Below are 12,162 nucleotides of genomic sequence, written 5' to 3'. Positions count from 1 at the left end.
ATGGATAAACAAACATATTTAGTATCGCCGCACGTAATCGCCCGAACTATTAAATTATCACATTCCTGATCTCGCACTGCAAACGGCGTCAGCGCAAAAAAATTCCGAAGTGCAAAATTGCGCATTTTTGCTTGCATCAAATCCAGAAAAAATAAAATTTTTAAAAACTTTTTTAATAAAAAGCGATCAAAAAGTCGCATATGCGCAATCAAGGTACCGATAGAAAGTACATGTCAGGGCGCAAAAAATAACACTTCACACAGCCCCATAGACCAAAGGATAAAAGTGCTATAAGCCTGGGAATTGAGGAACATGCATAACAAGTCAGTTTTACCCTAGGGTGAGCGGCGTAAACACGAAACTCCCTGAATTTCAATTTGACAGCGCAAATGATTTTTTTCCGGTTTCGCAGCATATTTTATGGGAAAATAAAGTCTGTCATTGCAAAGTACAATTGGTGTCGCAAAAAATAAGGGCTCATGTGGGTCTCTAGGTGAAAAAATGCAAGCGCTATGGACTTTTAACATAAAGTGGAAAAAGCAAAAGTGCAAAAACGAAAATTGGCTTTGACTTTTAAGAGGTTAATTCCCTGGTGCAAAGTGTCAAAGAGGCTTTCCTAAGCCACTGAAATGCCTCCTTGCCCCCTCCTCTCCCTGCCTGGGACTTCAGTTAAGTTGGGACAGGGATGGGAGGGGGAGTGAGGAGGCATTGCAGCCCACAGCAGTTTAGGATCCTGGAAAACCTCTTTAACAATTTGCAGCAGAAAATAAAAGCATTTTGCACTTTCTGGAGGCACAGACAGATATATCATAGGTACCATGTGTCTTCTTGTCCCAACACCTAATTAACAGTGTCAGCCGTTAGGAATGTGAATTGCACCTGATACATGTTCCACAAGCAACAGAAACGGACCTGCTTTACATAAAATACCTGTTTAGGTGTTTAGAGTTCACAAGGACATCCATACTGCGTAAACCTTTGCTACATCCTTAGTCTCAAACTCCGGCTGGTTATTATATGGCATTTTTATGGTTATTTTATAGCACTCATTCAAACATCTTATGTACTTGAAGAAGAAGAAGAAGATCTGTGTAAAATACTTGCCTGCCACATGGTTTATACAAAAAAATAATATGGATCAAAGAAAAAGAAGGAGGTCTGCTACACCTGTTCCATAGAAATGGAAACCACCCTTATCGAGTGCACTACTGTCCCGGCGCTAACGGGATAAAAATAGAAATCAAATATGTAACAGTGTAGTAGGCTCTCAAGAAATGGGTGAAATAATATTATAAATGTAGCTGTAATGATTTCAACAAATATTTAATACTGCAATTCATAAACGGCAATAATCTAGAAGCATAGAAAAATAAAAATACAATGAAATAAAGATACACGTATATATCTGATAAAACGTCCACATGGACAATAAAAATATCCAATAAATGGTGGAAATGTATATATATAAATATACTAAAAAGAGAGCCAAGTGGTGAGCACCGCGCCGGGCCCAGCGCGGTCACCCCACTTTAATAATGGCAGTCCCGAGTCACGGTTTTTAACCTAGGCTCGTATTGTTGTTGAGCCGGTGTACTTGTACTTTAGATAAATAATACTCCTTTTAGAATGAGATCATGCAAGGCAGAATTAAAAGACAAGTAAATGGTGGTGGAATATCCACCTCTCACCCTGCTGGTGATATCATCTGCAGTCAAATGCGGTATTGTGATGGTAATCCGTGAACCAGTCTCTGCAGTCAGCTTGGGAGCCGTGTGATCGTGGTCTAGTGCAACTATGCGTTGACTTGAGTTGTTTGTGGCGTCCGCGTGGATGGAAGCGCGCGCTCCTTCCGGCTGATGTTGTGTAGGGTGCCAGGAAAATGTGGCTCCGGTTCGGGATCTGCGTTTGTAAACTTAGGTATAGTTTCTAGAAGGCTCTGTTATCCTGAATTCCCAGGACGCGTTTCAGGAGATCTACTCGCTCCTTTCCTCAGCAAAAGGCCTTTTGCTGAGGAAAGGAGCGAGTAGATCTCCTGAAACGCGTCCTGGGAATTCAGGATAACAGAGCCTTCTAGAAACTATACCTAAGTTTACAAACGCAGATCCCGAACCGGAGCCACATTTTCCTGGCACCCTACACAACATCAGCCGGAAGGAGCGCGCGCTTCCATCCACGCGGACGCCACAAACAACTCAAGTCAACGCATAGTTGCACTAGACCACGATCACACGGCTCCCAAGCTGACTGCAGAGACTGGTTCACGGATTACCATCACAATACCGCATTTGACTGCAGATGATATCACCAGCAGGGTGAGAGGTGGATATTCCACCACCATTTACTTGTCTTTTAATTCTGCCTTGCATGATCTCATTCTAAAAGGAGTATTATTTATCTAAAGTACAAGTACACCGGCTCAACAACAATACGAGCCTAGGTTAAAAACCGTGACTCGGGACTGCCATTATTAAAGTGGGGTGACCGCGCTGGGCCCGGCGCGGTGCTCACCACTTGGCTCTCTTTTTAGTATATTTATATATATACATTTCCACCATTTATTGGATATTTTTATTGTCCATGTGGACGTTTTATCAGATATATACGTGTATCTTTATTTCATTGTATTTTTATTTTTCTATGCTTCTAGATTATTGCCGTTTATGAATTGCAGTATTAAATATTTGTTGAAATCATTACAGCTACATTTATAATATTATTTCACCCATTTCTTGAGAGCCTACTACACTGTTACAAAAAAATAATAGTTGCTAGGCCTCATATGCATAGCCTGATCTCTCTGAGACCATAGTATTAAAGGGGTTATCCAGCACTACAAAAACATGTCCACTTTTCCCCCTCTCTTGTCTCCAGATTGGGTGGGGTTTCAAACTCAGTTCCATTGAAATAAATGGAGCTTAATTGCAAACCACACCTGACCTGGAAACAAGAGAGGGGGAAAAGTAGCCATGTTTTTGTAGCACTGGATAACCCCTTTAATCATGTTATAATACAAATACATTTAGGTGGAGAGTCACTTAGATTACCTGAAATCGAGCACCCATTTTCTTTAATCTGTGATCCCTATTATAACATTAATGTGGCCTTCTCCATTGAGCCACTTGTACAGTAATATGGTGTATGTGTATATGGTATGTAAAAACATAAGTTGCCTGTTGCTTTGTTTAGGACTTTATGGTTATGCCAATAGATGAAAATGTACCATGTAAGGTACAGAATTGGTTTTGTTCTATGCACAAAAAAAAATAAAAATTATATTTATTTGAATCCTGTCCAAACAACATGTAAGTAACTGGGTATCCCAGATCACGGAAATGACATAGCTATACTGGTTAGTACTAGGTAACAGCACTCTAAGTAGCAACTTAGATGGTCAAGCAGCAGTTGTTTCTAATGCACTGGTTGTTCATAGCAAAAAAAAAAATAAAAATAAAAATAAATATATATATATATATATATATATATATATTTTGCTATGAACGATTGCTGCCTGACCATCTAAGTTGCTACTTAGAGTGCTGTGAACGACCATATAAATATATTTATATATATTTTTTCTTAATTCTGTCTAGATTTCAAGTATATATGCATGTATATGATCTTCAAATAGGGGGTCTCCATAAAACTATGAAGGGTGGATAGTTGTACTTGTTTTTTTCCCACAAATTGAATTAGCAGCTTATTGTCCCTCGTATACAATCACTTTAGGATGCCTTCATACATACAGTATCGTAGCTGGTTTCATGCTGCGACTTACGCGGCGATACTCTGTAGTGTCATTCCCTATAGCTCTACATTCTTGCAGTGGATTTTCAAGTAGAGCCATAGTGAGCCACAGAGAGTGGCTCACTAGGTAAGTATATGGGTAACAAAGAAAAGATCACTCTACAGTATATGTGGAATTCAGGAATCGTCTAGTCCAGGACACTGGAGATTTACTTAAGGATGGTAGTATGGATGGTATGCAGAATATAAGGTGACATGATGGTAATGAGTAGAATTAACATTTTTTCTTTTTAAACGCAGTATTTTATTATAGTATTTAAAGTGACTCTGTACCCACAATCTGACCTCCCCCCCCCCCCAAAAAAAAACCACTTGTGCCTTCAGATAGCTGCTTTTAATCCAAGATCTGTCCTGGGGTCCGTTCGGCAGAGGATGCAGTTATTGTCATAAAAACAGCTTTTAATCCTGCAGCGCTGTGCCTAACGGCCGGGGCTTACATTTGTATATGCATTAGGCTGGCACATCCTCTCTGGCCTTCCTCCCCACCCTCCTTATCATTAGGAATGCTCCAGGCAGATTGCTTCCTATTCCCCACCTGTGTGTATAATGAACATGGGCTGTATCGTTAAGACACCTGTGCAAAGCTCAAACAGCAGTAAATGTTCCTGGATCATTTCTAATGATGAGGAGGGTGGGGAGGAAGGACAGAGAGGTGGTGCCAGCCTAATGCATATACAAATGTAAGCCCCGGCCGTTAGACACAGCGCTGCAGGATTAGAAGTTGTTTTTATGACAATAACTGCATCCCCTGCCGAACTGACCACAGGACAGATCTTGGATTAAAAGCAGCTATCTGAAGGTACAAGTGGTTGGGGGGGGGACAGATTGTGGGTACAGAGTCGCTTTAATCTTTCCTATGACCCCTGGTGCAAGTCCTTTCCTTTAATTCCCACAGGAGATTATGCAGGATCTTGAACCTGTACCGCTGCTGTACTGTACATCTCCTATAGCCTGGAGAACTGACAAAAAGGAACAATGTGTTTGACCATTTTTAAGTTTATTTTTGATTAACCATTTTTGTATGTTTATCGACTCCAGAGAACCATTATTTTTCAGGACAGGAAAGGAATTAGGCAATTTAGGTAACTCCCCTGTGTATTGCCATGTCCAGTTTCTGAGAATCCTGGTAAACTGCACAGGCCTTAGCACCCAGGGATAAGAGATGGTAGAACTGAGCAAATTTTGGCCCTTAAAAAAACACTAAACCTAAAAACAAATAATAAAAGATAACAGGAAATAAACTTGCTCCCATGGTTTGTCTGATTATTTCAGGAACATACTGAAAATCCTGTGGATTAAGGTATGTGCACACTACGGAATCCTGGCCCGAATCTGCCTAACCATAGAATGGAGTCTGTGGCACAGATGGAGATGCCCTCGGGGGCGAGCTGTGGAATCCGCTTCGGGGGCGATCCGCCAGGATTCCGTAGTGTGCACATTCCCTAAGGGTATGTCCACACTATGGAATCCCGGCGGATCACCCACCACATATTCCGCAGTTCGCCCCCGTTAGCAGCCGCACGCATCTCCGCTGGTCCTATAGGCTTAATTCTATGGTTTGCCAGATTCCACTGTCCGCTCCGAAGAATGAGCAGGTTCATTCTTCGAGCTGACGGCAGAATCTGGCAAACCATAGAATGAAGCCTTTGGGACCAGCAGAGATGGGCACGGCCATCAGGATTTCGTAGTGTGCACATTCCCTAACACAGAGTTATTTCCTGCTCATTTTTTCATGTTTTTCTGCCAGTAACCAACTGAAGAGTAATGCTTAAAGGGAAACCCGTCATCACTTTCATGCTGCCCAGACCTCAGGTTATTGGGGGCAGTATATCCTAGCCTCACCAGCTTTGATAGAGCTCTCAGTGTTAAGGTTTAGGGAGAGACCTTCAGTCAAGGCCAGCAAGGCAGGCAGAAAGTACCACAGACCATCTCAATGATTTGTGGTTCAGGCAGCATGAAAGTGATTACAAGTTCCCCTTAAATAAGAAGGTGGGGGCCAAACAGTTGTCACCTATTATAATCGGAGCATTGTATTGTGGTCCAGGCACAGATGGTTGTTAGGATAGAGGTTGAGGGTGGACATGGCTGATCTCTTGGGACAGATAGTAAATATATCTTTATGTAGTTTGTTCTTCTAAATTGCTGGGATTAGTGTTCCATTACACACCAATATGAATTGTTACCTTCTTCTACTAAATCTATGTTGCTGATATTTGTTTCCAAGATTTCATGGACTGCATTAGTCATGGTTTGTATTGACCTATAAAACGCTACTTCTCAATGTTTTTTTCCTTATAAAAAATATTTCCTTGGTAGGCGATACAGGTATGGTGATTTCTTTAGTTTTCCTTTTATGAACAATGGTGGAGTTGGACATTGCCATTGCCCGGGAGTGTCAATAAGAAGGATTTTTCTCTTCATATGTCTTGTAGGTGTTTTATCTCTGCTAAATATACAAAAAAAAAAACAATAACTAAATTTAAAAACCTGTTTTTATGAGCTCGGGTATCTTGTTTTTATACATCTAACAGTTACCAAGTGGGAAAAGCTGCAAAATAATAAAACAAATGCCAAGCTCAGCCTATTTTCTGTGTAGCATCTATGTCGTGTTCTGTGCAAACCGAGTCTAGCACTTACCGTAACATAGTTCACCTGCTCCTTTGCTGCTCACTGACTTATTCGTAAAAGAGTTCAAATGCTCTGCTCATTTTTCTCATCCATTTTGCTACCCTTTCTTCTCTTTAGCTACTATTGAGGCTATAGAGGCCGATGAAGGTAATTGGCAAGCCCCCTTTCTGTTGCGTTTGCGGCAGATAAGGGACCTGCTGGGTGTATTCATTTTGCTGTAGCTTGTATAAAGTGTGTGGGTGTTGGGCTAACGATTGTGGCTAAGTATTAACCAAATGTGCTTGCTTTAAAGGGGAAGGTTAAGCTACACGTTGCTATTGCCATTAGTCTATCAAATATCATGGTTCATATAAACTGGTATATATGATCAAGGCAATAGAACGTGGAGCAGGTGTTAAAATTCACCGACCTAACAAACCCGATGGAATTGGACTATCTGTAAAGTGACTATCAAGTCTATAAAACAGTACAGTATGTTCACTTTACCCAATGTGCAGATAATCCCCTTTTCTGTACGCACCAGAATCCAGCTATTAGTCAAATTGTAGCTTGGATTTATATGTAAGCACATTACATTTTCACACCAATTTCCTGTGTGCTTTCAGTAGGCCACAGGATTAAAGCCATTTAAAAAAAAAAAAAAAAAAAATCTATTTTTTTTTCCTTTTATTATTTTGTTAAATTTTGTGATAAATTGAACCAAAAAGTTCTTTTTAGAAAAAAAAAACTTCTGTAGAAACTCTTCTTTGCCACAAGTTTTCTTTGCCACAACTGTTCCCCTTTAAAACAATATCTTCAGTTGTATTTTTATCTTGAGCACACGTTTCACTTCTCCATCTTTCCAAATTGGACGACCTTCAATTGTTTCCATCCAGGAATAAGATCGTCAATACGGTAACTCCGATTTCTGAAACAAACTAGCAAGAGAAAATACAACTGGTTTCTAAATAGCAGCAACGTGAGCTGTTATTTATGTCGGAATTGTCTATTCCTACCAGCAAAATCTAATTTGCAGTGTGCATTGTGTTGCCCAGTTTGGCTGTTTTTTGTGTGTTTTTATGTGATTCTGTGTTGTGTGTGTAGTATAATATTGGTGCAAATTGCTTACACTTACTGGGCCTCATTTACTAAACGGCAGTAAGGCAGTGTTATAGGGGGAGGAAACTCTAGCCTGTCAAAATTTTCCCATGGAATTCTTTGTTTTTTCACAACTCTTTCAATAAGTAACAAATATTCCGCACATTTTAAAGTCGTAATATACACAGCCCTTGCACTTATTATGTCTTTTGTATAATATATGTATTATTTGAGAATGTAAAACCCAATATTGATCAACTTTAATAAACTGATGCCGATTTTTGCAGCTTTAACAAATAAATTTAATATAATGGAAAATCCAACAATTTTTTTTTTAACATGTTTGCATGCGTAATGTGTTGTATAGAGCTGATTGCGAACTAAGATGAGACATAGTATTTTCACTGTATTAACATTAAAGTAGCTTATATTAAGACTCGATCATTAAACTATTGGGAGTGTATGCATAAAATTAATAGAGTAGAAATAAGAAAATTTTATTTCATAGTAGACATGTTCCATTGTGTGTACATTACCGCCGTGTAGTCAATTGGTCCCTGTGTTTAGTCGGCAAACCTAGCAGAGCACATTGTTGGCCAGTGAGGCTTCCGCTCTTATAAATGTATAATTTCACAAAGCCCGTTATACTTCTCTCTGAAATCCCGCACTTGGGATTTTCAAATGCATGACCAACTGCAATGTTCTGATTCTAAATGTTTCAGAAATTTAAACCTAAAATCTTACGTCTTAATTTCCTGCAACAAATTTAATACTTGACGTTAAACATTGACTAAACCTATGTTGGTCTTCATTTGCTTTACGTGTATAGAACGTGAGAAGTAGTCTAAGAAGCTTTGATATGGCCTTTGCTTTTCCTCCATTCTTTGCCTTCCAAGCTTTTTAACCCAATCTAATAATGTGTCCTTTCACATTAACATGAGATGTATAAAACAAATGGGGTCATTCATCCATTTTCTTTATTCTTTTGAATTTTTTTTGTTTATTGTGGTTTTATTTTTTCAAGCTAGCCATAGATTATTTGGAGACTTGTCCACGGGAGTTCATCTCAAATAGTAATCTGTAATTGTCATAGCTAAGTCTTGCTTAATGTTATTCAGTCTGACTACGTATGAAAGAAAATTTTGGAAAGTCATCACTAAAAGTTGAATTTATTTTTCTTAAACACATAGGTAGCAAGACTGAGGAACGTTGGCTCATAAGGCATACATATATTACTGTAGATATAGTCTTTATACAAATAAAAATTAAGTCGAAGAGATAATTTGCGGATTTTATTTTTTAATTCTACAGAACCATAATCTTAATATATTAAAAATGTAATACAATTGTATACTTTAGTAAAGGATATCTTTTTAGTTAGAGTGTGTAATAAAAAGATAGAGCTATTTAATAGCTTTCATAGTGCCAATATAGCCTCCTTTACTATACTGCCATTTGTTCCATGGTGAATGTTCCGAATTCCCTCTTTTTACCTTTGGTATCATCTTCAGATTTGATTGATGGCGTTAGTCATTTTGTGTGTTTTTGTCTCCTCCGCTCAGAACCTCTTAGAATGTTTCCAGCTCTCATGTTACTGGTTCTTGAAGTTGGCAATGTAGATTGATATTGAGAACTATTTGCCAGTATATAACAGTCCGTGGCTTGTTAAAATTATTAACTCACTTTGTTTCTTTTTAGATCTATTTCAGCTCCACCACAACTTTATTGTGCTTATACTTCCATTTCTTTTATAGATTTGGACTTTTTAGTTTTTACACAATTGTATTATCCAGAAAGTTACCAGAATTGTTTTCCATGTCATGCCCCCTTTTTTTTAATTGTTTTAAGCTGTTTTGCTTAAAAAAAAAAAAAATTAGGTTTTAATATAATTCCACCTGTATGCAACAGATAAAATCTATAGTTATGCAGGCAACTTCTTTATCAAAAAGTTTTTTTTAAAAAATTTGTTGGCTAAAATTATTCTTTTTTTTTACTTCTTTAACTTTGATTCACCAAATAAAGTATATTCCAAATTGCATGAGGTGAAAAATTTCTGAGTTGAACTCAACTGGATAGTACAATATTCCATCTTATTTTGTTTAAGTGGTGTTCTGTTTGTTTTAGTTCTCAATCCAAGTTTTTTCTTTCTCCCACTCCTCCATATCACCAAGTTTAGTAGACTTCATTTTCTAGAAAAGGTTGATTTTTCTACTAATGTTCCATTTGTTTTGTTTTTTTGTTTTTCACATTTTTTCTATCCAGCAATCAAAGGATTCTCGCCACAACATAAGATCACTAGCTTCGAGGAAGCCAAAGGCTTGGACCGCATCAACGAAAGGATGCCACCTCGTCGAGACGCTATGCCTTCAGATGCCAATCTTAACTCTATCAACAAGGCTATTTCTTCAGAGACCAATGGCACTGACAGCAATGGCAGTAACAGCAGCAATATCCAGTGACCACTTCCTGTCTGTTAATATATTTTTTTTTTGTAGCTGCACAGCATGATGGGATTGCCGCTCATCTGCAGATGGGTGATCTTGATTTGGGTAAATGCTACTTACTGTTGGGGGTTAGTATTGAGTTCAGTTTACAGTGTCATCTTAAGAGAGAGATCTATTTTAGTGGAGGCTCGAGCCTCATCTGGATATGCCTATAAATGCTTGTAGAAAACATACACACAAATATTGCTTACCTATATAGAACATATTTTCCAATAGTATTGGGAACCTGTAGTTATATTACAGAAAGGCCTTCTTTTAGTCACTGAACATACAGTACATATTTGTCTAATTTCTTACTAACTATATTGTATGTTTACATTTGCAACTCTAAACTACAACTAGACATTACATTTTTAACATAAAGTGCAAACAAGAATAAGGACTATTTATTGATAATGTTTTGTTACTCTCGTCAGATTGGCTCTCTTCTCCCTTCAGCTTTCTGTGGGAGGTGCCTCCTTTCGATCTCTGTTCAATCAGTTACAAGCACCTCCACCAGTGGGTTTCTCACACCATTTATATATGAGTAGTCTTAATACCACCAGTGCTGGGACACAGACTTTGGTCCATTGCCGAGGCAATGGAGGACAAATGGAAAAAAAAAAATTAAAAAATAAATAAATTAAAAATTAAAAAAAAAAAATGTAAGAATGTTGAAAACTGTAAAAGATGCCAAAAAAGGAAAGTTTAATTTTGTACAGATTATGCTTACCTCAGGTTACATTCTTGTGCTTGAATGCCCTTCTTACTATAGAACACATAGCTTACTTATTTGGCAGTGAATATCTTTTTTTTTTTTTTTTTTTTTTTTTTTTCTTAGTTTTTTTTTATTATTATTATTTTTTCTTTTCTTTTTTTTTTTCCTTTTAAAAAGCAAAACTGGAATAATGATATCCATTCTATTTTTTGCTGTTCTATCTAAGGTTTTTTGGTAAATAAAGTATTGGTTGTGGCTTGCTGAATTTTAATATTTATGAGTGGTGCATTTTTAAGTATAGTGAACAAGACACCATATTAAGTGCAGTGAAAAGCATCTATATTCTGTAAAAATCCGCCTATGCATGTTTTTTAAGACAAAATGGCTGTATAGGCCTGTATGGGACTGTAATGCGCTTAGTGGTTGGACTTATACTGGAAATGTATGTATACTGGCATACTTTATATTCTCTTAAAACGCTTAATGCCTTTGAAATTTTGTAATCAAACAAAAAAGAAAAAGCTTTGAAAAAATCTTAAGAGGAGAGAAGAATATTCTTAATGTTTTCTAACATACGCTTGTCAGTGCACACATATATATGGTTAGCATGTTTAGCAAAACTTGTGAAATTTAAAAATAAGTTTGTGGTTACATGTGGAACTCTAAGTGCATGATAACTGTTAGTGTCATAATAGTTTGGTCATTCTGTTACGTTTTGTCATGTGCCACAAATGTGTAATTCTTTTCACTTATTCCCCCTTTGTAATATGAGTTACGGGTTATTACTGACTCTTAAGGGAACCTAAAAAAAATTAAATTGGATAAAATAAGTCCATTGATATTTTCTAACAATTGTTTAAGTGCCCAAGTAATTCACTACAGCCTAAAGCCTTGCCTTTGTAATTTGACTTCTGAAATGTTGGCAATCGAAGCATGCACGTGTAACAATGACAAAAAAAAAAAAGCATTTTATATTACTACTCAATAAAATGTGCATGAACTTAAGTACTTGGTTGTTTCCTGGTCATTTTCTTATAAATCATACTTTATGTTAAGTTACAAAGGGTTGTCTAGTTAAGGAAACACATTTTCAGTTGCCCCATTGAGCTTTGTTCCCGCAAAGTATTTTTGGTCAGTACTTTGCAACCAAAACCAGGAGTGGATTGAAAAAAACCAGAAAGGCTATGTTCCCACACTGTTGAAATTGAGTGGATGGCTGCCATTTAATAACGAATAATGACCGTTATTTGCCACTAAATGACGGCCATCCACTAAATTTCAACAGTGTGGGAACATAGCCTATCTGTGTTTTCAATCCACTCCTGGTTTTGGGAACATAGCCTTAGGGTGGTTTCATGCATAGTAGTTTCTTGTTTCCCTTAAAATACTGCAGCAGGATGTTACATGGAAGTCTTTGGTCAAACATTAAACACACAAAAAAACAATGTTTTT

At 37.5% G+C, this 12,162-nt stretch overlaps 1 protein-coding gene across 2 annotated transcripts in view; it reads left to right on the top strand.

The window, feature by feature from the left end:
- Nucleotides 1–11,715, top strand: part of PPP3CA (protein phosphatase 3 catalytic subunit alpha) — a 181,848-nt gene extending 170,133 nt beyond the window's left edge. Inside the window, exon 13 of one of the 2 annotated variants that reach the window (XM_069978377.1) lies at nt 9,772–11,715. In XM_069978377.1, the coding sequence (XP_069834478.1) occupies nt 9,772–9,968 (197 nt within the window). In that variant the 3' untranslated portion in view covers nt 9,969–11,715. Of the gene's footprint in view, nt 1–6,549; nt 7,004–9,771 lie in introns of those variants that run through there. The other variant, XM_069978378.1, reaches the window with a different exon arrangement.
- Nucleotides 11,716–12,162: the final 447 nt, after the last annotated feature.

The sequence above is a fragment of the Dendropsophus ebraccatus genome, chromosome 7, assembly GCF_027789765.1.
Source record: "Dendropsophus ebraccatus isolate aDenEbr1 chromosome 7, aDenEbr1.pat, whole genome shotgun sequence".
NCBI classification, from domain to species: Eukaryota; Metazoa; Chordata; class Amphibia; order Anura; family Hylidae; genus Dendropsophus; species Dendropsophus ebraccatus.
The sequence above is the reverse complement of the archived record's forward strand: the minus strand, read 5'-3'. Positions and strand labels throughout refer to the sequence as shown.